The 27,579-nt window shown below is 37.8% G+C and overlaps 1 protein-coding gene across 1 annotated transcript in view; it reads left to right on the top strand.

Moving 5' to 3' along the window:
- The window catches only part of LOC306766948 (transmembrane protein 163a-like), a gene marked incomplete at both ends in the record, with an annotated part of 80,859 nt that overhangs the window by 8,561 nt on the left and 44,719 nt on the right, over positions 1 to 27,579 (top strand). Inside the window, one exon of the mRNA XM_079254811.1 lies at positions 1,528 to 1,647. Coding sequence (XP_079110937.1) covers positions 1,528 to 1,647 — 120 coding nt within the window. The remainder of the gene's footprint in view (positions 1 to 1,527; positions 1,648 to 27,579) is intronic.

The raw sequence follows: 27,579 nt of genomic DNA, 5'->3' as shown, positions 1-27,579 counted from the left end.
ACAGTAATTTATCATGTTCAGTAAGGAAGTCATAACCTGTTTCTATTTCAGCTGTAACATATATTGTTCAGTTTGAGAAGGGTTTCCAGACATTACATGTTGATTTTTTTCCTGGTGTGAACTCACTATTAGGCCTCTAGAATGACAAAATATTCACTTAATTTCAAAGATTAAAAGGCACATTGAAAAACACTTACTGGATGTTTCCTTACCAATTTTTGAGGGGTATAATAACAAAATGTTTCATCAGCCCCGCAGTAGGATTGAGGAAATTTAAGACAATTTTTGCTCATTGTTAGGAATGTAAAAATGGGGCACGTCACTGCCTCCAGAACTTTCCCACTGAAAATAGCATTTTAAAAATGTGCTTTATACAATGACCTAAATCGAGTAACACAGGAGTTTTGTGATTAATGCCACGATGCTTTTTATGGCTTTGTGTGCATTTTTTTTCTCCTTTTAGCAGGCAGTTACTGTTGGACTTAAACTATTGTATTCAGAACAAATGCACTGAAAAGGAATGAACATTATAACTTTCTATTACATTTGCATGTTGTGCATGCATATTACAATGCTTTAAATGATTCGGAAGTAGCCTAGCATAAGAGGTGAAACTGTTAGCACAGTCAGATCCGTTGCTTGATTTCATACATAAACATTACATGTCTTTGGTCCCTGCCAGCTCAAGAAGTAGCAGCTTAAAAAATTACAATCCTTGACAACACCTTCAAATGTCACTTTTTATGTATTATGCTAGTCACTTAATTACTGGAAGTATATTTGTTACTGCTTCTATTGCAGCATTAGCAAGTTAACCTCAACAGTTCAACAGCTAAGCTAGCTAGTTTAGCAATAGCTTATTTTGCTAATAAGCCAGTTTTACCATCAAAAGTAACTTGTTTCCTTAAAATTTTACAGAAAAAAAGGTAAAGAGTTTTGAACAATGCTTTTGTTTTATCTAATATGTTAACATGTTTAGTCAGGACAGGATGTGTATGTTTAGTTTTTTAAGAAACTTATATTAGCTAAATCTAACCATGAGTAATCTTGCTTTTCAGTTTAATGTGAATGTGATATTTCTCTAAAAAGTTAACAGTTTCCTTTGAACCGAGGGTTTCCATCCTCTGGGCCTAGAATCTTACACAATGGGGCTAAAAACAAAGCATTCCTCTTTGCTTGGAGTTACTGGACAATCTCACTGTACTGGGATCTTATATAATGTTATATAGCAGCTCTGTCAACACAAGTTTCACCTACACTTCATACAGATGAACTTTCTACAGTCTCTGGTAACACATCCAGCAGTGCTTCGTGGATCAGACCATCATTTGTCTAGAGAGTATAGACATACACACAAACATCAGTTTCTCTAAATTTATTGCAGGGATCAATTGCAAAAGTGACCTCCTATGTATTTAGTTCTCAGAGCCACTCAGTAAAACCATACAACAAATGAATTTAACAAAAGACATTCAGAAAGAACTGAATTGTTCATGTTGTGAAGTTTATGTATCTCTCTCTTTGCAGGTCTTCTTGAGAGCAGCATGCGCCTGAAGCCCCATGAGGCACAGAGCTACAGGAAGAAGGCTCTGTGGGTCTCCTGGGTCTCCATTGTGGTCACACTTATACTGGCTGTAGCAGCTTTCAGTAAGCATTAAAACTCATTTTTAAAGCAGACAATGTGTATACGAGATGCCAAAAAGGGACTTTGCTAGATGTTCGAATAGATTCAGCTTTGTTTATTCAGAAGCAACTAATATGAAATGTTACAACCATGAAGGGAGTTTTTTCAAACCCCTTTTTAGCTTTTTCTTTCTTTTTTTTTTTTTTTTTTTTTTTTTTTTTAGCAAAATGCTTGAAAAGAAGCAGGATATTTGAGTTGCTTTGTTCTGTAGTGGTGAAAAACAGCAGCAGTTTCTTTTGTGTTTGATTTAAATTGTGCTATTTGAGGTCACATTTCTTTTGGATTTGACACACCAACACTGAGCAAAACATTGAAGTACAACTTTCAAAAGATACTTTGCAAGTTAGGGCACATTCACATCAGCCATTTTCATTCCAATCCTAGACCATTTGCTTGGAAAGTCCACTTCATTTAGGGACATGAATTCTGATTCACACCAAAGAAGCAGACTTGGTCCACCAACAAACGCAGTTCTCGGTTTGCATCAAGTGGACCAAATGCAGGAAGCGGACTACAAAAAAGTCACTTCCTTCATTTGGTGAAGTATTGTATTGTGGATAAATACATAGTGATTGCATTGAGTCTTCTGCCTCATCTGTTGTTCACACTGCTTCCATTGTTGCGGTGTATTTCTGCAGTATACTTACATGAGACAAAATAAAAAAAAAACCCAAAACAGCGATAATTTAATTTCCATATTCATGGAGGAAACAGAGTTTTCTCCTTAATGCGGGTCTTGTCCTCTCCTTTGCTAAATACTAGTGCACCTTTGGTGAGAATGGGGATATATTACTCTAATGATTTGGCACGTTTCACCAAAGTGCAGCGTAAACACAATCTCCGTCCACTTGGATACACCCCCCTACAACTGAGCTGAGTCCAGATTGAGACTAGCGGACTATCCTGATGTGAATACACCCTTAAACCAAGTGAAAGTGTTATTGGAAGATATTGTTTTGAAAAAACTCTTTAAAAAACTCTTTGCAGAAGATTTTGTTTAGTCTTACAATGGACATGCTGAAAAAGAGAAGCTTCATTGTTTTTCATCATCTGTTAATAACGCTGCAGAAACCATTGGAAAGCGAGAGCTCTGTGGATTTGAACGCAGAATGTTTTCTACTTCTTGCTCAAGACTTTTGATAGTTAAAGGGTGTCTCCTATTTTATTTTTAATATTCATTACAAATGCTGTGTTTTTTAGTGGGTCTTTTTTTTTTTTTTTTACTATTTAAGGCACATTTATTCAGTTTTCTATGATATTAGACTGTCTGTAAGTCCTTTATGTTGTCACGACTGTTAGGTAATACATAACCAGACAACAGTGCAGAGTTCAGCACTGATCCCTGTAAGGAAAGGAAATGACTGAGAAACTTAGAAATCAGAAATCACCAAGTGCTGGTAGAACTTGGTGAACAAACAATATGGTATTGACTAGAAGGCCAAGCGGGTGTAGATACTGCTGCTTATTAAAGATGAGGTGCAGGTGAAGATCTGGTTGCCGCGGAAACATAAGCACACCCTTTACAACAGGGAGATGGAGCACAGCAACACGTGGCAACAATCAGACTGATAACAAACCACACAGTTCCCTTTTTCACTCAGTGGAGACCGCTTGCGTGTTTTCCAAAATGTGAATGTGTCACACCACATGCAGTGTTCCACTCTGCCTCATGACATAGCTTGTTTTTTTACTGCTGAACATTTCTGAAATGTATTTCAGAAATGCTTTAAAAAAAGCTTTAAAAAAAAGAACATTTTTTTTTAAAAACCTGGTATACTTTTTGTCTTTACAATATTTTTGTTTAGATAGTAGGTTTATTTAAAGGGCTGAGATGTGCAGGCAGTCATTCGTGGCATGATGTGGTAGTTTCACGAGTTCGCTCTGAAACTGCAGGATTGGTTCTGGATATTTTGTGACTAACACTAAATTTTCACGGGATAATCAATGTTCTGTCAGTTGTGTGTGCTGGAGCGATTCAAAGCTACTTCAGCAATATGTAAAATGCAAGTGAAAAACAAGGTACTATTGTACAAAATTAGTTAGAAAAACACTTTGAAACTTAATATATTATATTAAGGATTTAACTGCATGTGAGCAGAGACACGCCATAATCCTTCCATGCTGATAAAACTTTCCTGCAATATCTGATCACTCAGCATCTAAGTCTATGAGCTATTATTGCCAATATGAAATAAGTTATTAATACACTTACATCCTAAACAGGATCCTTCGCTTTCATATATAACAGGTATACTGAGTCCACAGTCCTTGGGATTAAACATCATCTAATTTTGTGAGAATACTTTTGAAGAGGACACAAATGTGACAAAACACTCTTGCCTCCCTTTTTTTGGCTATTGGAAACAATTTCTTTTAGAAAAACGGCATGGAAAATTAAAACATTTAATTACATATTGTTTATTGTTTTTTTTTTGTCCATAAATCTTTTGTTACAAACATTGTAAAATAAGTCTTTTGACTTTCTTTGACCATTTAAAATTTAATTTATTATGTCTTAATTGCTTAACCATATTCATCTCTTCGCATTTCTCAGAACAAAGCTTGGTTTCAATGTGTTTTCAGACTTAACGTACCCCACGGCAGCTTAGTGGTCATCTCGATATTGTGATGAGGCGTAACTATGGTTTCCACACATGTTAGGATGTCTTGTGATTCAGGATGTTTACCAAACATTTCACCAAAAAGAGGATCTTGCTTCGTCATTCTTGCTAAGCATCATGCATTATGTTTTAAGCAGCACTTCATCCATATCTTTAAAAACTTTTTTTTATTATTTTGATGTTCAGATGAATTACAAACCTGTTCTTTTTTTTTTTTTAAGAAAAAAAATTTATTCAGTGTTTAAAAAAAAAGACTTAACATTCATTTATACTTTTCAACTAAGCCCATCAAGAATACAGTAAATAGGAAGAAGTCTTGAAGATATAGGCATCATGATGAAGCCCACCAAGCTGACACATGTCACAATGACTTTATATGATGAGTTTTAGGTTTTTATTGTTATTGTATTGAGTGAAAATGAAAATCACTAAATTGGTTACATTTTCAGAGCATGAATCTGAATTCTTGTTGCATTCAGTTGACATATTAGAGGGGGTCTATGTATGTTTTATGTCTCCATATTCCAATAAGTGTCAGTCGTCAGTGAAAGATTCATTTTAGCAGGTTTTCAGGAAAAAGTTGTTCTACTCGGTGATTGAATGATTTATGAAATACCTGTGTAAAAACATGATATAGACAGGAATCAAACAGGGGAAGAAATTAATTCAGCGCCTCAGGTGTATTTCTTTCATCGCTACTATCCAGCTATGTTGTTAATCCTGGCATTTATTAGTATGTGTAAAGCTGTCAGGGTAGTCTGGTGGACTTATTGTTGAAGTTGACCAAACTGCCTGGAAAACATTCAGTTAAAACAACTGCTTGTTTGGGGTGATATTGTCTGAAACAGCCACTGATGAAGAAGAGAAAAAGAAGAAGGAAGAAGACCCGGCTCTGGTCCATAAACATAAACCCTTCCCTTATGCTGACTTGTTCACAACAAGTAAATAGCAACAGTACATTTGTGCAGTGTTGGGGTTGCATTTAAACCCATAAGGATGTGCTTAACATATCTTTCCCTGCTTGGTTCACTGGGAAATCTGCTTGCATTCACACTGTAAGTGAACTGCACCAGGGTTCACTTGCATGTGAACAGAGACCACTGTTTTTTGAAGCACTTCAGAGTTAGCTTCTTTGTTCTGTAGCAGTCTGCACCTTATTTTCCATGGAAGCAGATCAGAAATTGTTCAGAATGGACCAAGTAGCCCTCTCAACTTCTGCTTTTCATCCCTGTCAAATGAAACTGGGAAAATGCGTGGTTCCCTGTGTGTTTGCACTTAAACTGATCAGACAAAATGAGACAAAAAATGTGAATTACTGTAAATGATTAAGAAAGGGAGAACTTAACAGGGCACAAACAAGAGAATGGAGGGATGGAATGAGGGTAAATGTGAACAAACGCTGCCTCTGGAGAACGATGCAGGGCACTGGCTTAGTAAATTAAAAAGAAAATTTTATTCAGTGTTGCCACACAGTAAGAAAAGCTGAACATTTGCAGCGTTGGGTGGATGAGAGAAGCAGGAGAGTGAGAGACAGATGGATATGAAAGAGAGTTACTCCTAAAGATACCATCGCACCGGAGGATGTGGCAGGACTGGGCAGGATGAGTCCTGGAAGGCAGCGCCAGGGATTTAGTGGCTGTGATGGCGCAACTTTAAACACCAAACATTCTGTTTCCTCTTGCTTCTGACCTAGTTTCTCTGCCTTTCAGTTGCTTCATCATCCTTTTTTTAATGTAGTAAATTGCTTATTCTTTCCTTTCTTTATAGTTTTAGTATGCTTTCTAAAGTAAAAAAGTTGGTTTGAATTCCTTCAATCCTTTATGAGTTTTATCCAAGCAGAGGCTTATAATAAAAATAACAGGTTGGATTTTCTTTTTTATGACTGTTTTTCAGTCAACCTTTTAAGCTTTCCTTTCCTTCTTCACATTCTTTGTCTTCCCTTATTTCATCTCTGAGGAAGTTGGTAGAGATCTGCTGCTATAATGTGACCTTTATCAGTATTTTAACATTTAAAGAGGATGAAGGTGCAAGCCAGTCTTCCTCTGCCCCTCTTTCAATTGTGTTGAATCCTTAATATCTTGGTCATGAATGGCTGCTCTGTGTTAGCTTCCAACCTTTCACAGGCACATGTCACCGGCGGTCCATTTCACCTGTGAAATTTGTACAAGTCTGAGGCTTATCAGACGAATAAGGCTCGGAGGTGCACAGAGGAGACAGGGGAGTAAGAGCAGAACGTTTCTCCTTTCTGCTGGAGCTACAAGCTGCTTTGCAGACACACACCTTTTCTTTTGTTTCTGCTTTTACTCTTAGCTTGTGCCTTAATATAATTACAATGTTATAATGAAGAAAGAACTGATGAAGGTGAAACTTGCAACGATAGTTTTTAACATTGTATTTTCTTGATTATTTCTGTTTGTGTAAACCTCTGCAGAGATATTTTTTCAGCTTAAGTTACATTTTTAATTAAGATTAGATTTATGTAGCGTCAGTAGCACCGGTGCTTATCTAATTTTGTTTTGTTTTAAATAACTAAACATAAACTTATTTACTTTGCACTTCAGTTCAAATTATTCTTTATTGTATTCCTAAACCATTTGTATTGCCATGTTCAACAAACACTGGATGTTTGGAAAATAACAGGAAGTTACATCAAAATGCACTTAATATAAAAAAACAACACAAAAAAAAACTAAACCAAACACAATAGTGGACTGAAAAATGAAGTCAAAAGTTTACATATAGATGACATTTCAGAAGTGTGTATGATTAGGTTATTTGTCATGATGTGTGTTTTGTATCTTTAGTTTTGGTTTGTAGTCTTCCCTGTTCAGTTCCATTGTTTCTCGTTTAGCCTTTTTTTTTTCCCGTTCATGGGATTCACCTGGACACATTAGTTAATGAGTACACACCTGTGTCTTGTTTGGATTCCCTGTATTTATACCCCTTGGTTTCTGTTCCCAGTGCTGCTCCATTGTGTTTACTTGGGTTAACCTCCTATGTTCTCTTCTCTTCAGCTCAGCTCTTGTAATAAACCATCTTGATTCTGCATCCCTGGCTCTCGCTCCTGCAGTTGGGTCCTCACCTCCACCACAACCGTGGCAGTTTTTGCAACAATCTGATCATACTTTCGGTATCCCATTCTGATGGTTAAATTCACAGGCTCACTGATTAAATGTGGATTGGTTGGCTGGAGCTGCAATGAGCAGACAACAGCTGTTGCCTTGACAAATGGTACATTAAAGGTTCAGCTTTCATTTCTAGTGTTTACGGTAAAGGGCTTAGACATGCCATGCTGTGCTTTTTATTAAATTTACATAACTGGAGAGAAATAAAGACATAAAGGAGAAGCCATGTTAAAACAAAATGTTTTTATTACTGAAATAAAAGACCAGCGCAGAGAGATGTGACCTATCAGTGTACTTTACTTGAAATTAGTTAGTTGAATCTTCATACTGTTGCCTTTAAATATCGGTTAATCTGATAGATGTACACATTACAGAGTCACCTTGAGAGTGAATTGGGATTGAAAACAGCAGACTGGATTTTTATCAAGGAAAAATAATCCTTTGTGTAGTTGTATTTCGAGCAGGGAAGTTATATCCAAACACAAAGCGGTGCATGGAGACAGGGGCTTTGAAGGCAGGTGTGAAGTGACATGTGTGGGATTGTGCATTCGTATCATCAATCACCCAAAATAAATGTTTCTACCAACTGTGAGCAGAATGTGGACAAAAAGAATTCTATTAATAACCAGAGCAAGAGTTATATTATAGAAAAACATAGAAAAGATTTGATTTATTGCTTTTTAGACACAATTTAAAAATATTCCAGTTAAAAGCTGATACTCAGATCCATAAACAACACACACACACACACACACACACATACGAAGAACACTGGATTTGCTCATTTTCCATGGCACTGCGCTGTAGGTATGCAATGACCTATATAAAGAATTCCTCACCTTTTTTTTCTCTTTCTTTCTCTCTGTATTTTTGTATTCATTTATTTACTTCATGAAGGAAAGGATTAAAAGCAATTGGCCACAGCACATCAAAAACTGGTTTTCAGCAGGTTCCTGCTCTGCAGAAACATGGACAGACACACAGCAAGCTTTCAAAGAAAGCACCATCCTACACATCTTTCATTTGTTTTCTAATTTGTTTAGAAGGTGAAAGAAAAATGTGTAAGAGACCGCTGTAAGGGATGTCAGCGCTGTGCTAATGCCGTGCATTTGCATTGTGCTTGGCTAAGCAGCCACGGGAAAAGCTGCTCCACATTCAAAGCTAGGAACAAACAGCACACCGTCGGGAATGATTTTCAGATTACCTTACAGGACTTGTCGGAGGAAGCTCTGGGCCTGCACTCTAATAGGCTACCACATGATCCATCAGCGCCATTGCCAGGAACTGTTCGCCGTTGGAGCATGGAGGGGATTGTGTGAGAGGGGGAAGGACGAGAGGGGAGGGATAGTGGGATGAATAAAGGTGAGACTGAGAGGGAGACAGGCAAGAAGGAAAAAAAATGAAAGTGATAGAAAATTGGATATAGTTGCAAAGAGATCACGAATGAAGAAATGAAAAGCACAGCAGCAGGAAGCTCGGCGAGCAGCAGAAGAAGAAAGCGACAACAAACATCTGTGGAAGATAAAAGTAGAGAACATGCGAGGGAGACATGAAGAAGAAAGAAAGTGGGCTTTTTAGCACAGTCTTCTGTTTATTCTTTCTTCCTCTCTCTTTCTGCTGTGTTTACTTCTTCGTGGTTTCCGTCTCTGCACTTGAGCTGTAATTACTAATTTAACCCAGATACATAAAATAAAAACCCAAAGACAGTTATAAATAAACCAACCTCCCCTTCTTTCTTTTAGATATCAATGTGTGCCACAATCTTTTAGCTAGACGAGAGGAGCCGAGCTGCAGAGTACATCACGAGTTGAGTTATGATACGACATCCATATGATGGTGGCGTGTTTGACTCGGCCGACTGTTGCAGGTGTTACGGCTCTGAGTCTTGTCACGACCGGCGCGGAAGGCCGTGACAACAATGAGGGAAGGCCACGCTGTACGTACACAAAGATGTATTTATTTAAAGAAAGAACTTAAAGTATATGTGTATGCAGCGTGTAAACATTGAAATCAGTAGTGTAAAGTGGTTGCAAGTCAGTGTCTGAACAAACCAAGCTGTGGGCTGAGAGAGCGAGAGCAGACAGCCCACAGCCTTATATAGGCAGGTGCGCTACAGCCAGGTGCTCTGATGACTGGAACCGCCTATAGCACACCTACCTACAACATAAAGAAAAACATAGTTAAAGACAGGCCGTCACAGTCTGTTGGTCTGCAGAGCTTCATGCAAACGGAGAGACTCCAGAACTCACAGACAATTGGCTGTAATCCCTCGGCTCCACCCGTACCACCGTGGCTCAGGACTGGTGGACATCACTGCAGGCTCTTCCCAATTGGCCACACATGAGGACACCTGCATATTTAAAGATCTTCATCACTGGCATTCAGGGCAACTGTGTCTGATTGTGGCTAAGTTTGCCACTTTCTGCTTGGCACCGACCGCTACAGAGCTGGAGATTTACAGAAATCTGACGGGGGTCGTAACAGCAGGTTAAACTGTTGTTGTCCTTCACACCCAGTTTAGTGAGTATTACTCTGTGAGTTAAACATGCATCTTACATATTTACACCTATTACAATTAACCCAGACAAAGCAGTTTACTCTGATGTATGTCTGAACATCCTCATATTTGAGATTTTTTTAACAGAAAACTTGTTGGTTTTGACATAAAGCACCGACCTATTGTTGGTTTGGTCCTAATGGTGCCGTTTCTTTAGTTTAGTATTTTGTTCCAGCTATGATTAATACATATAATGTTTACACTAGAAGTAGTTGGCTGCCAAACCAGGAATCAACACCCAGTAACTCTCAGGGTATAAGGGCCTTACTCAGGGCCCCCACAGTGGTCCACCTTCATTGGCAGTCTGGTGACTTGGTCCTGGGTCCTCCAGCCCCCAGTACAACTCTCTAGGCCACCACATGAGCTTTTGCTGTTTGACAAACAGCAGAAAGTGTTTATTTGTACAGGGGTGTCCAGCATCGGCACCCAAGGGGCACAGTTCCACAGGTTTTAGTTGTTTTCCTGATCCAACACATCTAATTCAAATTAAATGAATTAGATGTGACTGAGCAGAACTTGTCTTGTTCTAACCAGTAAAGTTGAGCCACCAGTCTGATTCAGGTGCGCTGCAGCTGGAAACATCCAAGAGCTGCAGGAAAGCTCGAGGATCGACCTTGAACACTCCTGCCATAATGCATGCTTGCAGGGTTGTAGCATTAGCTGCTAGAACTTGTCGGAAGGGAGAATTTAGCAGATATCCTCATAAACTCTTCACTGATATCTAATTGCAGCTGTTTGAATGCTAGTTTTATAGCTTGCTATTTTCCCACAAAGGGCTGCAGAAATCAAGGAAGATCATCAGAGGTTTGCATTTTTTTTCATGTAGCCATTTAGAAAAACTGCTTTTTTAACCTTTTGGCCTTAAAGAACCCTTTCAAGCAAATTTGATCACAAGACCAGAGCTACAGCTGAGGCTTGAACGAGCTGTGCTGTTGTTCTTAAAACAAATCAGTAAGCTGCACTTCTGATTGACTCCTACATACAGCACCATGCAAATAGTTGCTATACTGGAAAAAGTCGTAGTGTTAATTTCCTTTGTGATGTTTTCAATCAACACAACTGAGGGACTCAGTGATCTGTGGTTTGGTTTCTTCATGGGATTTATTTAAATTAACAGTCATATTGAAAATATTACACCTTCAACAACCGAATCAGGTTGTTATTCACACCTCGCATGATGCTGACTGACAGCTAGATGTCTGGCAGGTTACAGAATAATCTCTCTTTGTGGGTTTTTAAAAAAAAAGTATTTAATGCTTAATGTGTTAAGATGAAACAGCATTATCTGTTATTAGATTTAAGTCACAGTCATTACAAATGCCTTTCTTCTCATTTAGTGCATTCATTATGTCATTAACTTAATCTCACAGAGTTACATAGCTGTGCAAAAACAAATGGTGAATCACAGAAAGCAGAGTGTGCACAGCAGAGATGTTTGCATTCAGTTGTACAGTATCTGTTCTTCTGTCGGCAGGCCATTAATCATATCTGTGTAGTTGCTGCAGAAACAGTCATCCCAGCATACATCTCTTTCTGCAACTCTGCTGCTCTAGTTCTTCTCTCAGTGTTTACTCCCTCAGCCCCTTGTGCCCACCTACTTTCCGTATTTGCTTCCTTTCCACCCAGACCTCCTCCGTCTTATGCTTCAATGTGCCATGTTCTACTTCCTGTCCTTTTCCCCTCTATCCAAACTCAGCCCCACCTTCTGTCTGTCTCAGAGTAGAAAACACAATTATTTATTTATCCTGTTCTCTCTGCTGCTCTCTGTATTGTAATCTGCTTTTCCTTGCGGTGCTACGCTACGCGGTGCCAGCCTTAAAAATTAACATCATTTACTTTATCTTGTTGTTTTAAAGCATTTTTAACTGCGTCTTTGCAGAGCGTCCCACTATACAAACCACACATATTTATTTTGGATTTTGGCTTTCTCATTGTACAATTTACTATGAAGCCACATGATCATTGTGGTTACTACCTGATTCTGTTGAGCAGATAAAACTTTTATCTCCTGGTTCAAATAGCCATAATGTGTCGCTATATATTTAGCATCTTGAATCTTTCTGTGGGTTTTTTCATAAAAGTAGAACAAGTAAAGTAGAACGCAAAGTCTTGTCCGCCTGCAAACAAAGTTCTCGGTTTGCTTTTAAGTGAAGCAGATACAGGAAGAAGACTACTGTGCGGAGGTGATTGCGGGTAAAACACATCCAAACCATACCTGCCTGTTGAAGAAAGATGTGTGGAAGAATACAACATAAAATAAAAGTTGTGATAGAAATCTGGTCAACCCAAAAAAACGCTAGCATCTGATGTAGCTCCATGTTTTTCTGTTATTTGGTGGAAACAGATGTAGTCATGGATTAACCAACAGATTCACAAGTTTTCTTCTTCGTGGCAAATTTGAGTACCCATGTTACATGTTTTCACAAAGTAGTCATAAGTAAGTTCCCACACAGGGAAAAAGAAGTCTTAGTAATACCATCCCATTATCCCATCGCAGCCATCAAAATCGTAACTTAACACTGTGCCACCACCATAGACTGTATATAGAAAGATGGACGGAGCCTCCGTGACGTCACCCATAGGTTCTGAAGAGCTGAATTGAAGCTCGGTGGGCGGATCCTACCATCGACAGCTTGGCAGGGGCATGGCATCTCACTCGGAAAATACAAATATGGGCAAAGAGGTGGAGCTGAGATGGGGGCTGTGAGCATCATGGTGGATGATTGACATCGAGCGAACTCCGAGCTTTCTGTAGCTAAGAGCTAACCGAGCTAACCTGGAGATAACAGGAGCTAACCACCTAACGGATTTAAGTGGGCTAAAGCTAAGTCATGTTGTTACCAGGCTAAAAACCGCGATTGTTTTATGTTCTTCTTACTTGAAGCAGGAGATTGGGTACCTGTCAATTAAAGGGACACGCCCTTAAATAAGCTGAATTTCAAGATAAAATTACTTTTAAACGGGCGAGTTAGAAAAAAAAAATTCACTCCCCCCACAGTTGTCATGAAGGTAAACCTGACCTATAAACCAAAAATGGATTTTTGAACCAGGCTGTAAACATGTTTATTTCTGCTGTGAAGTTGGTCTTTTTAACATTGAAGTCTATGGGGATTTGCTCTGTTTTGGAGCTAGCCCCTAGTGGATGAAGGGGGAACTGCAGTTTTATGTACTGCTGCATAGACTTCACTTTTAACCGCCGGAGGCTCCGTCCATCTTTCATATACGGTCTATGACCACGATACAATATAGAGCTGACCAGTCGAGGCAAAGAAGGGTAAATCACTGCAAATTATCTGAGGTCCTTGATGTAGGAGTCTCAAACACTATCTGCTAAAATCCATCTGTTTCTGTCTCTGCTGCTCATTACATCAACTGGATAATAACCTCCTAAATAATAATAACCTCTCTGTGTGTGTGTGTGGTGGGGTTGTTAAGACTAAGCATGTTGATGTAAATAGGCAGATTGTGTTCAGACAGCTCCCTGTGTACGCCTGGGTTCTCTCCAGGTACTCCGGCTTCCTTCCACCTTGCAAAGACATGCGTGTTAGGCTAATTGGTTACTCTAAATTGCCCATCGGTGTGAGTGGTTGTTCGTCTCTGTGTGGCCCTGCGATGGACTGGCGAGCTGACCAGGGTGTACCCTGCCTTTCGCCCAAAGTCTGCTGGGATAGGCTCCAGCTGCGACCTTTAATCAGACTAAGCGGTTTGGAAAATAAATTTCATGAATGAGTTCAGACAGTAAACAGGCAAATCTAATTCTAAACTCTTGATTCTTTCAGTGCTTTGAGTATCATTTCATGTGAGTGCTTTCGAGGACTGCTGAGGTTCTTTAGATTACTGCTATTAAACAGTTTCCTGAGCTGTCAGTTCACTTGTAGCCACCAGCTGCTGAAGGAAAAGATGTTAATTGTGTTGAAAGACATCTGTTCAAGCTGAAATTGCTGTTATCAGATGACCGAGGTCCTTGCAGTGTGTAATTTACCATGAATGTCCGTTTTCTAAACATGAATTAAACGCATGCAAATTGCAAGTTGGGCTGCTGAAATCACAACTAGGCTTGTCGTCTTCACACACACGTGTTCTCGCTCCCTCATACCCAGTCACTGTTTAGTTATTACCCCTCTCATTCTTGGAATGATCCAGATTCATCAAGCTGCTGAACTCAAACAATAGAAAACAATGCTGATTTGTAAAGCAGGTTAATGGAGCAGACAAGCTGTTTAGTTTAACTCTAATCTAGTTAAGTGTAAACCTACTCATTCATTGCTTTGTATGTGTATTGTGTGGTGAACTGGATAATGCTTCTTTTACTGCCCTTGATTTAAAGGCATGTGCTGAAACTGTATTTTCCACATATCAGCTATTGTATGATGAATGGTGAGGGGTGTGTGAGTCTTGCTAGCTTTGGTAACACAGTGCACCACTGTTGCATCTTACTGCTGACAGAATGGGGACAAGGGTACTTTTGACTTCTCAGGAACAGAGTGGGGTTACTGACATGCCAGATGCTCTGCATGGCTTCAACTCACAGGGATGTGTCATTTTACGATGTGTCCTTACATGACCGGGGCGGCTTAAATATTTGTGCTTTTGCAGCGTGATTGTAACTTTTTGATGCCACTGTGCAGCATTCAGGAGAAAAAACAGGAACTAGAGACAAGCTTAAATGACTGTTATGTTCAACTGACCTTAAATACAGCCGGACTCAGGTGTGGTAGGAAATGGGGCTGTAAAGAACAGAGCTGGAAAATAAGGTGCAGGTGCAGAATGGAAACCTAAATGAGGGATTTAATTAACCATAACAGAAAAGATGGATATTTGTTCATTTTCTATACAGTTTACTCCATTTTAGGGTTGTGGGGAAGCTGGAGCCCATCTCAGCAATAAGCAGGCATAAAGCAATGTACATCCTGAACTGGTCGCAAGGGCTTTGCAGGAAATTGGATATAATTATTAAATTAAGTATAAACATATACAGCAGGCTTCCACATGCGGCCCAGAACCAACTTTTATGTGGCCCAGCTTATGTAAAAGAATAAAGATATTAATCAAAAACCTTCAGTCATTCCTACGCTAATTAAGTAGCCTACAGTCCTACAGTTATGCAGACCATGAATGCAACACTTGGTTGCCTAGCAACATGACCCCAGCGCACATTGTTGTAGTTGTGTTTTGAAGTTGTAAGAGTAGTGTTAGCAAGCACGTCGCTCTCTGTCCCAAAACACAAAATTGACAACGAAAACTGCAGCTTCAACCCCGTCTGGACTGATAAGTATTTGTTTATTTTGCCGTCACATTTGAGCGCCAAACCGATGTGTTTAATATGCAATGAGTGTGTGGCGGTGTTTAAAGATTATAATGTGAGGAGGCACCACATCGAGAAGTTTAGTTTGATATGACCTTTTTATGTTAAAAGTTTGGAGAAAAATAGTTTCTGACTGGAATTTAAATTATTTAATTTTGTGCATTTGGCCTTGTCATGTGGGACTAAATTTAATATGGAAAAATTAATAAACTACTTATTTTTCAAAATGTAAATGTGTCTTTTTATTTATTTATTTTATTTTTACTGATTTATTTTGCCTTACGTTACGTACTGGCTCTGATAATTTTTTTATTTGAAAATCTGGTCCACCTGAATATCTAATTGAGTAGCCCTGATATACAGTGTTTATAACAGAATTAAATCAATGGCAACCAAATATACTGGTGCAGAGTTTTTTGTCAGATCTAGAACTAGTCTTCTACGAATACTTGCAGGGCCGTGGCCCTGAGGACCGCCATTACCCACCTCTGATTTAGAGCTTGGAGGCCGCATTTGGCATATAATAAGTCCATATATCTCAGCCTTTTATGGCTTTTATGGCTTTATAATTTTTTTTATTTGAGTTTCTGATGTGTGAAACCTTTTTTTTTTTTTTGTCAGGCCCTAGTCCAATGTGGCCAAAACACATAATTAAATGAGCCTAATTTGCATTTTCACAGTACAAATTAGGGACATTTTATGATGTTTTTAGCTTAACGGTGTAAATTGTCCGAAGTTGGCTACACAAAAAGGGCAAAATATTCTACTCTACTCTATAGTCATTTAGCTGACGCTTTTATCCAAAGTGACTTACATTTACATATGATAGTAAGAAGAAGCAACACAACGATCTGACATGAATTGTCAAAATAAAAAAGTGGAAACTGAACCTGTAAACAGCTGCAGCATAGCTCTGTACCTAAACCCCTAAACTGCTGATTTTACTCTCATAGGCAAAATCCTGGTCTCTACTACGAAATGATGTCACCATTATGCCACTTCTTGTGTTTACGTCCCTCCCTTTCGGTGTAAAGCTGCCGTTTGTTCATTCGTTTCGGGATTTGCAAAAGTGTTCGGCCAATTGTAGATTGTCTCGGCTCTTTTAAAAGGGTTTCTTATCAATATCAATTTGTTTCCTTAAATAGGAATTTATTTTCTTAATTTTATTCTTTTTTTTCTAAAATGTTTTTTTTTTTTTTTTTTTAAATGTAAAAATGTTTCTTGAAATCTAAATTTGTTTTTAAAAAAAAAATATTTTTTTTTTTATTAAATAGGTTTTAATAATGTTTTTTTAAAATTTAATCTTGGTTTTTGAAATTGAAATTTGTCTTTAAATTAATTGGTTTTCAAAATGTAATATTAATTTTGAATTAATTTATTTTGAATTTAATTTTTCATTTGTTTTGCACTTCCCTGCTACCGTAGAAGACAAACAAAATGAGAATTCAATGAAAAGCATGTTTCCGTTTATAAATGAAAATAAACTAAATACGATCTTAACCATTATTTGATGCAGTTTTTTTAAGTCTTACAGTTGTGCCAGTACCTAAAATTCTCCTTACTTCCTGAAGTACTTCTACAGCTGAAATGTAATTTATACCACAAGGCTACACTATTAGTGCTACTTTAGGAATTTTATCTGCAGTAGCATCAAAGTAGCCGCTCTCTGATGAATCATATTAAGTGTTTTATGCATGGATTAATTTACTCCAGCAGAGTTGTAAGTAACCATTAATGTACAAAGGCGTCAAAAGTCCATCACAGTTTTAAGTTTTAGTCATCTTTCTAACCATTTAAAATACAGCAATAAAGTGAATTTCTCCAGCTTGATATCTTGTCACAACAAACGAACCCCGTGCTACTCACCCTTGCTACAGCTCTAAGGAAGCGAGCTTGTCATCGGCATTCTCAGTTTCTCACACCAGATGCTTCAGTCACATGTCCCACAACACCATGAGGCAATAGACCAATTACACACACAGGCACGCACATGCATGATAATGCGACCTCCTCCAATGACAATGATGCGGGTATTTCTCAAAGCAACATAGTCAAGTGTTTTAATGACATTTACATCGTGTCGCAGTGGTTTCCTGAAATTTAAAACAAATCAGTCTTGTCATAATGTTCTCCCTCTCATCACTCACTTGCATTTCAGAGGTTGTTTTAATGTTCCTCATTCTAACACTGCTCTTCTATTGGGGGTTTTGCTTTGTGTGTGTGTGTGTGTGTGTGTGTGTGTGTGTGTGTGAATGTTTGTAGTCACACCTTTGTTCTCAAAGTCATTTATGAAATTTTTATGAGGTTGAAGCTAATGTCAGAGTTATAGTTCATTGTTTTCCCTCTCTAACTAAACCCTTCCATTTCTTTCCTTTCTGCTGAGTTGAGTCATGTCTGTACACACACAGGTTCATCGTGACAGGCCAAATTCAAGGAACACTTTAATACAATGTCAAATAACTGTCTGTTTGTATGCATGCTAAAATAATTACAACCATAGTTTTTCCAGTATGATTAAAAATGCATTTATTTTAACAAAGCATTTGAAGAAGTGTGTTTGTATACACCTGTGCTGTTCAGAAAACCCATGTTAAGGGTATGCCATGTGATTGTGACATGTTTCACAGCTTGTGATTAACCCTCTGATGCATGAATTATTAAAAAACAATGCCACATTTTTTCACATCCAATATTTCACCTCTACAGAGATGCACAGAAACACTTTTATTTTGTTGACATTATTTGACTTTTTATTTACTTTAGTTATTTTATCTTTTCTACAAAAGTATTGCTAAAATAATTAATTGTCATATTTATATAATAGAAATTAACTAACACCTTTTTCTTGTCCTCTTTATCACTGAGGTAAAGTGGGTAATTACATGTATGTGTATATATGGAATTTGATACTATATTTGTTTTCAAATCTTCAGGGAGTGGCAGTGTGTTAATATCCACTGAAGGGGCAGAATTACGTATATACCATCCTCACTTATAAATATAAACTAGTTTTTAAATCGATGTCTACTGTAATGAACATGATGTATTAAACCAAAATAATGGACGTTGGAACAGACACACACTGAAATACGTATGAGCGTTGTGGAACATCATGCCTGCTCAAGTTGTGACAATTAATTCTCGCTGTTTAAAGACCAGCCATATATAGCTGGTTTTTTTCATCAAATTGCTTTAAAATATTGTAAAACCACTCATTGACCACTTAATTAGGCACACCTGTTCAACTGCTTGTCAATACAAACAGCTAATCAGCCAATCATACGGCGGCAACTCAATGCAATTGGGCATGTAAACAAGGCCAAACAATTTGAGGTTTAAACCGAATGAGGAAGAAAAGGGGATTTTAGGGACTCTAAATGCAGCCTGGTTGTTGGTTTATTTAAGAAACTGCTGAACTACTGGGATTTTCACACACAACCATCTGTAGGGTTTACAGAGAATGGTCTAAAAAAGTATGAATATCCAGGGAGCAGCCGTTGTCTTTACCAAAATGACTTGTTGACTTACAAAGTCAGATGAGAATTGGCAGACTGGTTGGAGATGATAGAAGGACAACAGGAACTTAAATAACTACTGGTCCTATGCAGAATACCACATCCAACTTTGGAGCAGGTGGACTACAGGAGAACAACACTACACCTGTTGCCTCCCCTGTCACATTCAAACTGGAAATTGAGACTACAATTCACACAAACTCACCAAAACTGGACAACAGAAGAAAGAAACACTTTGTCTATTCATAAGAGCATCAATTTCAGCTGCAACTTTTAGACAGTATGGTCAGATATAGATGAGACCAACCTGAAAGCATGGATCTATCCTGCCATGTGTCAATAGTTCAGGTAGTTTGTGGTGTTAAGGTGTGAGGGATTTGTTCTTGGAACACTTTGGGCCCTTAAGTGCCAACATGGCTTGGTTCAAACACTGCAGCCTACCTGAGTATTGTTGCTACCCATCTCTCTATGACCATGGAGTCACGTCTTCTGATGCTGCTTTCTGCAATATAACGCACCATGTCACTAAGCTCAAATCAGCTCCAACTGATTTCTTAAACATGACAATGCGTTAACCGTGCTCTACTGTCCTCCACAGTCCTCAGATCTCAATCCAACATCAAAGCTTTTGGATGGAGGTTGGAACGGAAGAGTTTCATTGTTGATGCGCTAAAGTGACCAACGCATTGCTGAATCTATGCCACAAAAAATTTAAGGCAGTTCTGAAGGAAAAAAGATGGTCCAACCTGAGACTAGTCAGGTGGCCCTAATAAAGTATTTGTTTGTTTTTGCTTGTGTGGAAAAACATTAATAAAATCAAACAAATTTTATTTGTATTGCACCTACAAGAAGCAGTTCAAAGCGCTTTACTTATATTAAAACAACAAGGAATACATTTAGACACATAATCATTTACACACACATACTGAACACACCCCCCAATCCTATGTTGCATTGCAAATAATCTGTATCTTTAACCAGTTATAATAATAATGATAATAATAATAACAACAATAATATATTTAATATATTATAATATACATATATATATATATATATATATATACATATATATATATATGTATATATATATATATATATATATATATATATATATATATATATATATATATATATATATATATATATATATGTATATATGTATATTATAATATATTAAATATATTATTGTTGTTATTATTATTATCATTATAATAATAATGATAATAATAATAACAACAATATATATATATATATATATATATATATATATATATATATATATATATATATATATATATGTATCTATATATATATGTATCTATATATATCTATATATATATCTATATATATATATATATATATATCTATATATATATATATATATATATATATATATATATATGTATATATATATATATATATATATATTCGTAGATATAGATTCGTTTACATCAGGACTAAAGCTTGGTGTTGTTGTGCAGGTTATTGTTCCCATTGAGGCATCACGGTTCAGCCTTGTACTCATGCTGAATGGACTTCTATTTAGGTTTCTCACTACATTAACCTCCTGATCCAACCTGTATCTGTGACAGGCTGGGGGATTTTACAACCTGGCTGCTCTCCAGTTTACACGTAGTTAATGGGCCGAAGTCTGTACATGGCAGCCTTTCCGATAAACAAGGTCTCCCTCTATGGCTCACCTTTGGTTTCATTTGATGTCAATGAAAACTCTTCTAAAGATAACTAATGTGAAAGGCCTTGATGGAAGGAGAGTAAACAACCCAAAATAAGACAAAAATGCTGAATAAATACTTTGTCGTGTGTGCTTGCACACCGTGCTTTGGACACACCTGTCTTTGCTGTTAGTGCATTCGTTAGAAACTGTGTGGAGGTATCTTTTTGTCAGAAGTTGTAGTGCTATCTGTGGACTTGTTTGGATGTCAAAAATTCTCCATCTGCTGCATAATTACTGGACAAACTCTCCAAGCAGCTTCACACCATCTTTTATCAGTCAGCAGCCCTTTTTTCTATTTTTACTCCTCACTGATGAGTCAATGAAATGTGGTTTTATGAAAGCATCAAAGAAGAATACCTGCATCTGATACTGTGTTCAGGATGTTTCACATCAGTCACACATTATGGCTGAATACATTTGCTACTCCAAAGTGTTTTCTGTACTTAACCATTCATTCATTATCCTAACAGCTTAATCTGATGAATCGCGGGGAAGCTGGAGCCTATCCCAGCAGTCTTTGGGTGAAAGGCAGGGTACATCCTGGACAGCTCGCCAGTCCATCGCAGGGCCACACAGAGACAAACAACCACTCACACACACTCACTCCTATGGGCAATTTAGGGTAACCAAATAACCTAACATGCATGTCTTTGGACAGTAGGAGGAAGCTGGAGAACCCAGAGAGAACCTGCACATACACAGGGAAAACATGCAAACACCACACAGAAAGACCACTGTCCAATCCTTACTCCAGCTGAGGATCAAACCAGCGACTTTCTTGCTGTGAGGCCACAGTGCTAACCACCATGCCACTGTGCAGCCCTGTACTTAAACAATGAAAATGAAGTTTGTTTGTAAACTTACATTTAGGGACAGATCTAATAAGATCCCAGTTTGCAAGTCGTCATTTGGTGTGCAATCTAGAGTTTTGCACGTAGGGCTGAACCACAGTTTGTGGGTCATTTACTATGAATGATTACGTAAATGAGCGGCAGGTGCAAACGTGTTGCTGACTCTTATTTAAATGAGAGTTTTGTGATTTGCAGTGTGGTAAGTTTGGAAGGAAAACATGAGCAACAGGAAAGATATTTGACTGCCACACAAAGAAACGCTATATGGGAGATCATTTTTGAAAAACTTCATGCTGTCAGTAAAATGAACAGTGGACAAAGTAAAAAGATGGTATAAAGACATTAGAAGGCAAACAAAAGAAACATGTGCATATAATAAAATGTCTGCAAATGGGGCGTTTGTACTGTTACCTTAAAAAAAATATGAATGAATATAAAAGTCTCTAGTCTCTAAAATAGGCTTCATTTATCTTTTTACTAAGGATTTCATGAATTGACCCACCAACAAGCCAGCTGTCTTTAAAACTCACCAGCTCACAACTTGGAGAACAGATGCCTGTTTTGCACATAGCCACAATCATTTTCTGCTTTTACTCCAAGAAATCCAGTTCCTGAAAAAAATCAAACCAGCTTGGCGTCATTTAGAGACTGCAGAGTGCGTAGGAACATGATAACTTGGACAGCACAACAGAAAAGCGGGATTGGGGATCCCAGCTGTGGCAGCTATCATTCGCGCGACACCTGTCCGAATTCATCCTGAGTTTCTTCAACAGCTCCAAAATGGCAGCGTTGGATCAGCCAAATGTTTTATTAATGATTGTTTCCTTGTTCATTCCAAAAATATTCACACAACGGTGAAAAACACCTTCTCTGCATCTTTTTGCTTTGTTTTGATGTCTCCTTGTGACAGCCCCGTGTGGGTCATTATGCACACAGCCTGTTTGCAGTCCTTTTGAATGTATAAAGGTGCAGTTTCTGTCACAACATTGCTCTCAGTTGCACAAGTTAAGTAGATGCAGAGTCTTGGTCCTTTTCACAATAAGAAGCTCATTTATTCTCTCTTATGTATGTAAATAGTGACGTCCGTTTTAAATGTGTTCATACGTTACCACCCTCACACTTTCATATGTTTCCTTAGTTTTTAGGTTATTTTTTGCATTTGCGTTTTAAAACGGGCTGCTGGCTGCAGCTGGGGACAAACACACAGAACCTCTCTGTAAATGCTTCCTCCGTGTTTACAGTTCTTCTTAAAATCTTGTTTGGCAGCTTCTTCTTTTTCAGATGCTTTTTATTTGGAGTTTTCTGCACCATCTTCTTCCTGTTCCTCTTCTTTTTATTTACTTATTTTTTCCATTTTGCTGATTGTGTGTCAGCTAAACAACTCTATACTGCCGCTGTGGTTTCCGCTGGGATTGCTGTTTTCTGAACCAAGCGACAGATAGCTACGCTGCTTGAAAACAGAACAAATCATATGCATAACAAAAAGTGTCCCTCCATCCTACACTTAACATAATTATGCCTTAACCCTAATTTGTCATTGATTTGATTGTGAATATCAGGGTTTTTTTTTTCTTTTTTTTTTTGCTAATTTATATTAATTACAACTCAATCAGATTATTATGTGTACAGGTTTGTGTTATTCTACTTACCAGAATATGGGAGTCCATTTGAACGTCATAACTTAGCTCTAAACAATTCAGGACACCTTTTTTTGAGCTGTTTATTTAAAACCCAAAGCAAATAGCTTGTTAAAATACAAAAAGATGAGGAATTTAAAAGGCTAGCATAGTCTGGCAACACACACACACACACACACACACACACACACACACAGAAGATAAAAACCGTAAAATGGAAACTAAAGATTATATTTCTTATTTAAACATAATAATTAGAAATAATTTCATTTTAGCCTAGAAACATTACAAAATAGCAGGTGGCTAGTGTTCCTATATTCTTGTATGCTTTTGAACATTAACTGTTTGATTAAATGGTTTTGTTATATTGAAAAAAATGCCTCAAATTATTTAATGACCATTTCCTGTCTGTACAAATTTTTTCATGATAGATGAGACAACACTATTTGCAATTTATTGCACACATATACATGCAAACAGAAATTTCCAAATTGAAAAACAGTCCGTGTCATTGGTGTACAGCAAGAACATGTTTACATAAGTTGGGAATACTTTCAGTTCAGCACACATCAGGTCATTAATTAAAACAAAGCATTTACTTGAGGATGACACAAGATTAAAACATACATGTTTAGCCTTTGTTAAAAATTAGATAAAATTTTGATGTCTGTATTAAATAATTTATGTCAGTTTTACTTCAAAATGTTAAAAAAAAGAATTTCTTAAACATTTCCAATCAGTAAAGAATCATGAAAAGAACAAAGAAATGCAATTTTTTCAGTTGGTTCTTCTTCTACTGGACCATTAATTACATTCAATTAGAGTCCATTGTTTAAAGTCTGTTTCTACAGCTCTTCCAATTCAATGAGGACAGGCATACATTAAATGAACAAATATAAAGAACTTCATTATAAAATGCTGATCTAAATTCACTGATGTGAATATTTTAAAATTTAATTGAATAAACCATAATCTTTATCTCCATTTTAAAAATATGAGGTTAAGCCATACTTAATTATTCCACAGATGTACCAAACTATGCCACTTTTCATGCCAACAAATCTACTATAAGTTGAATAAGGGAGATTTTTTTAGCTCAACTGGTTAAGTGGCCAACCAACGACTTCAGCTCCTCAATGGAGCTGATGCTGTCAAATCTAAGCTATCAAAGTCCCTGAAAAGATGTGCTATAGAGACCTTTCCAATCTAAATGCAAAAAATTGCTGATTGCGCTGATTCTAAAGGCAAGTTTGGGGATCATTAAAATGGTAATGAATATTAGTTTAATGGCATTTAATCAATGGCAAGACCAGTTAATGCTCTGATCTTAGAAGACAGTCATGGCTGTTGATTTAGTAACTTGCTACCAAATCTTCTTTATAACCTGATTTTTCTCACAAAGTTGGGATGTTGTACGAGTTGAATTCCACTTAAATTTTTGCAAAAAGAATATATGAATAAATTATTTATAATCTCCACTGTCAATCTTGTCTGATTTTACATATCCTGCCTGACAAATTGGAGCAGTGTTCAGTTCCGTTCCAGATGCCGGCATAGCGCTTGCTATTTCATCCAAGTCAGAAAACAAAAACATAATTCATCATACTCCACACCCACAGTCTCCTTTTCACTGGTGGTCACATATGTCAGAATCCCTTGGATTTATAGCAGGTTAAGGGATGAAGGGTTTATAAAAGACCCTTACTGACCTTTAGCTGCTTTCCAGCCTCTTGCAGTGGGGGATCACAGAAGAACAAACAGTAAAACTCCTTAAGTACCCTACAGCTCGTGTCACTGTGATCAATGGTAAAGTGATGCTTGCAATGGATCCATTACCAAGCGGCCTGGGCTTCCTCACACTGCAATTTATTACCTGGGAACAGATTGCTGTATGTGCTGGCCTGGGTGGCCTCAGGGAAAGGGACTTGGAGAGCCTAATTCTTCCCTTAATGCATGAATGTTTTATTGAGCCCCGTACTGTTGGGCTGATGGAACTCGTAAATAGCATCAGAGAAGCCTGAAACAGGGTGAGGAATAAGGAGAGAGAAAGTCATTTATCTTCATTCTACAGAATAATTTCCATCTCCTCTGTCATCTTTTTGGGGGAACAACAAGGCATAATTGGAGAAACCAATGTCAGCATTTCACTTTTTTTTTTTAAAATCTCCATGTAGTTTACGTACTCACAGAGTGAGAACTGTTAAAAGTAATGGTAAGAAAATGGGGGGGGGGGGGGGGGGGGGGGGGGGGGCAGGGGTGATGCCACTATAGAGAACACAATGATAAATTTTTTCAAAGCACTTTCTCAAAGATTAAATAATAGGAATCAGAACCTAAAAGTTATGTTGCCACACTGATTCCTAACTTTGGAAAAAAAAAAAAAAACAACTTTTTTAAACCACGGAGTCCTTAAAAACACCTTTATATTTACAATGGCCACGTTTACGCAGCAGTTCTAACTCCTCTTTAATTCCGATGAAAAGTTAAATCCACTTTAAACTGGTGAGATATGACCATGTAAACAGCTAATTCGGAATAAAAATGTCAGTTCGGAATTAAACTTAATTCCAAAGTAAGGGGCTGGTTTGTTCGCATTTTAAATCCAAACTGATCATTTCCTCTATCATGTAAACCTCTGTTCCACTCTCGGTTATTTCTGATCATTTGGCGTATGCTAGTTACCTTGTCCCGTCCCAATGACGCACATATTCTGCACGTTGTTTTGCCTCCGGTGTTCTGTAGTCTATCTTCCTTCTGTTTCCCAGCTGCTGAAAAAAAGTGAAGTGGTATCTTCGAGTTGAGCTAGTACTTCAAAATTATCATCAAAATAATGGCGGACACTGGTATGTAGTTTTCCATGTTATGACTGAAAAGACGACAAGCAGAAAGTGAACTTTGTTTATTTTTAGTGTAATTTGCTCGGATGGTCAGATCTGGTACCTACACCTCTATTCAGTCAGGACCCTTCACGCCGATCTAAAGCAGAAGGCTGTGTTTAATGTAGATCTCCATTCGGATTTATCAAATTATTATTAAACTAGGAGAATAATTATAATTTGGAATTATTTAGTTCCGAATGATTAATTCGGAACTAAAGAACCTCATGTAATCGTACCCAGTGGTATCTGGACAAAGCATAAAACCTCAAGTAAATAAGATAAATATTCTAAGTTCTATCAACACACATAACAAGCTATTTTAAATAGTGTGGTGTTTAAACTAGGCTGCTTAGGATCACCAGCAGGTGTATGTGCTAGTGGAAATCACTAAGGCCTGGGATGTACTTGTTGCTTGTTACAATGAGTGTTGGAGGTCAGGACCCAAATGCAGAGACAAGAGACTGCTATCAAGACGGTTTTCATGTTGATCAGAAAGAACTTAGGTTGCAAACAATGAACCAACAAACAGAACTGAAAGAAAGGGCTACAAATACTGTGAAACCAAACAAGAAACAGGTGCAGTGAATGAAACTAACAAGACCAGGTGAAAGCAATGAACAGGAACAAAGGCTACACAGGAAACCTGAAGACTGAGCCAGTAAACCACAAAATAAAACGGGAAACCACAACTAAGAACAACACCTGAAGCTTAATATCATGACATTGCTGGCGATACATCCACGTACCCATCATGGTGCCCAGCATACCTTTGGCTTGTAAGCCGCACGTGTTTACAGGAGGTACGGTGCAATAATGACTTGAACATTTTCAGCAAAGAAGAGCATACACACAAGATCTGAGCTAAACACAATGGGGGATATTTTTGAAGAGCACCTCCTGGACCTTGCTGGCCACTACCAGCATTTTTACAATTGTTCCTCCCCATTTCACAGTGACAAAAACTCGTGTCTAACAGTTGGCAACAGTAACTGGTGTTTACCGAAATGTCACAGAAGTACAGTATTACTGGCAGATTGACCTTTCCACCAGTTCAAGGGCTGTGTACTACACATGTTTTCCATGTATCCATGTTCCAACACACCTGACTCAATCTGCAGAGCTTCATTGGCTCTTGGATCATTTAATGGAAGCCATTCATGATGTTTGATGGAAACATCAAAAACGTGCAGGACAGCGGCCCTCGAGGACAGACAGTGCTCAAAATATGTAGCAGCTTTAAATGAAGGGGTCTTTCAATGTTGTGTTTCTTTTAGTTTTTAATTTCTGGAAGAGCTCATTAGCTTTTGTGGTGCAAGTAGACATTGTTAAACTGAGCACTTAAAAGGGAGAATTACAGATGATGGTTTGTGATGATAGGTGCAATAATTCAGGTGCTTCACCTTCTTTATAATTTGTTGCTGTTGAACTGGCCTTTCTGGGTCAAGTTTATAGCATTTTGGAGGACCTTTGATCTGCATGGACCTGGCAGTTCAGTATAGGATTCAAGCTACCTTCGGACTGCAAGTCTTAGTGCTGAGTTTTTACCTAAATCTGTTCACATAATCATTTCAGTTACCTTCATCACACTCAAGTGTGATCTGTATGTGGCGCTGAAGTGACAACATATGGTGAGGAAACCTTAATGTCACACTGAGCATGGTGTTGAT

This window comes from Telmatherina bonti, assembly GCF_933228915.1.
Source record: "Telmatherina bonti genome assembly, chromosome: 15".
NCBI classification, from domain to species: Eukaryota; Metazoa; Chordata; class Actinopteri; order Atheriniformes; family Telmatherinidae; genus Telmatherina; species Telmatherina bonti.
This window is presented reverse-complemented; position numbering and strand designations above follow the sequence as displayed.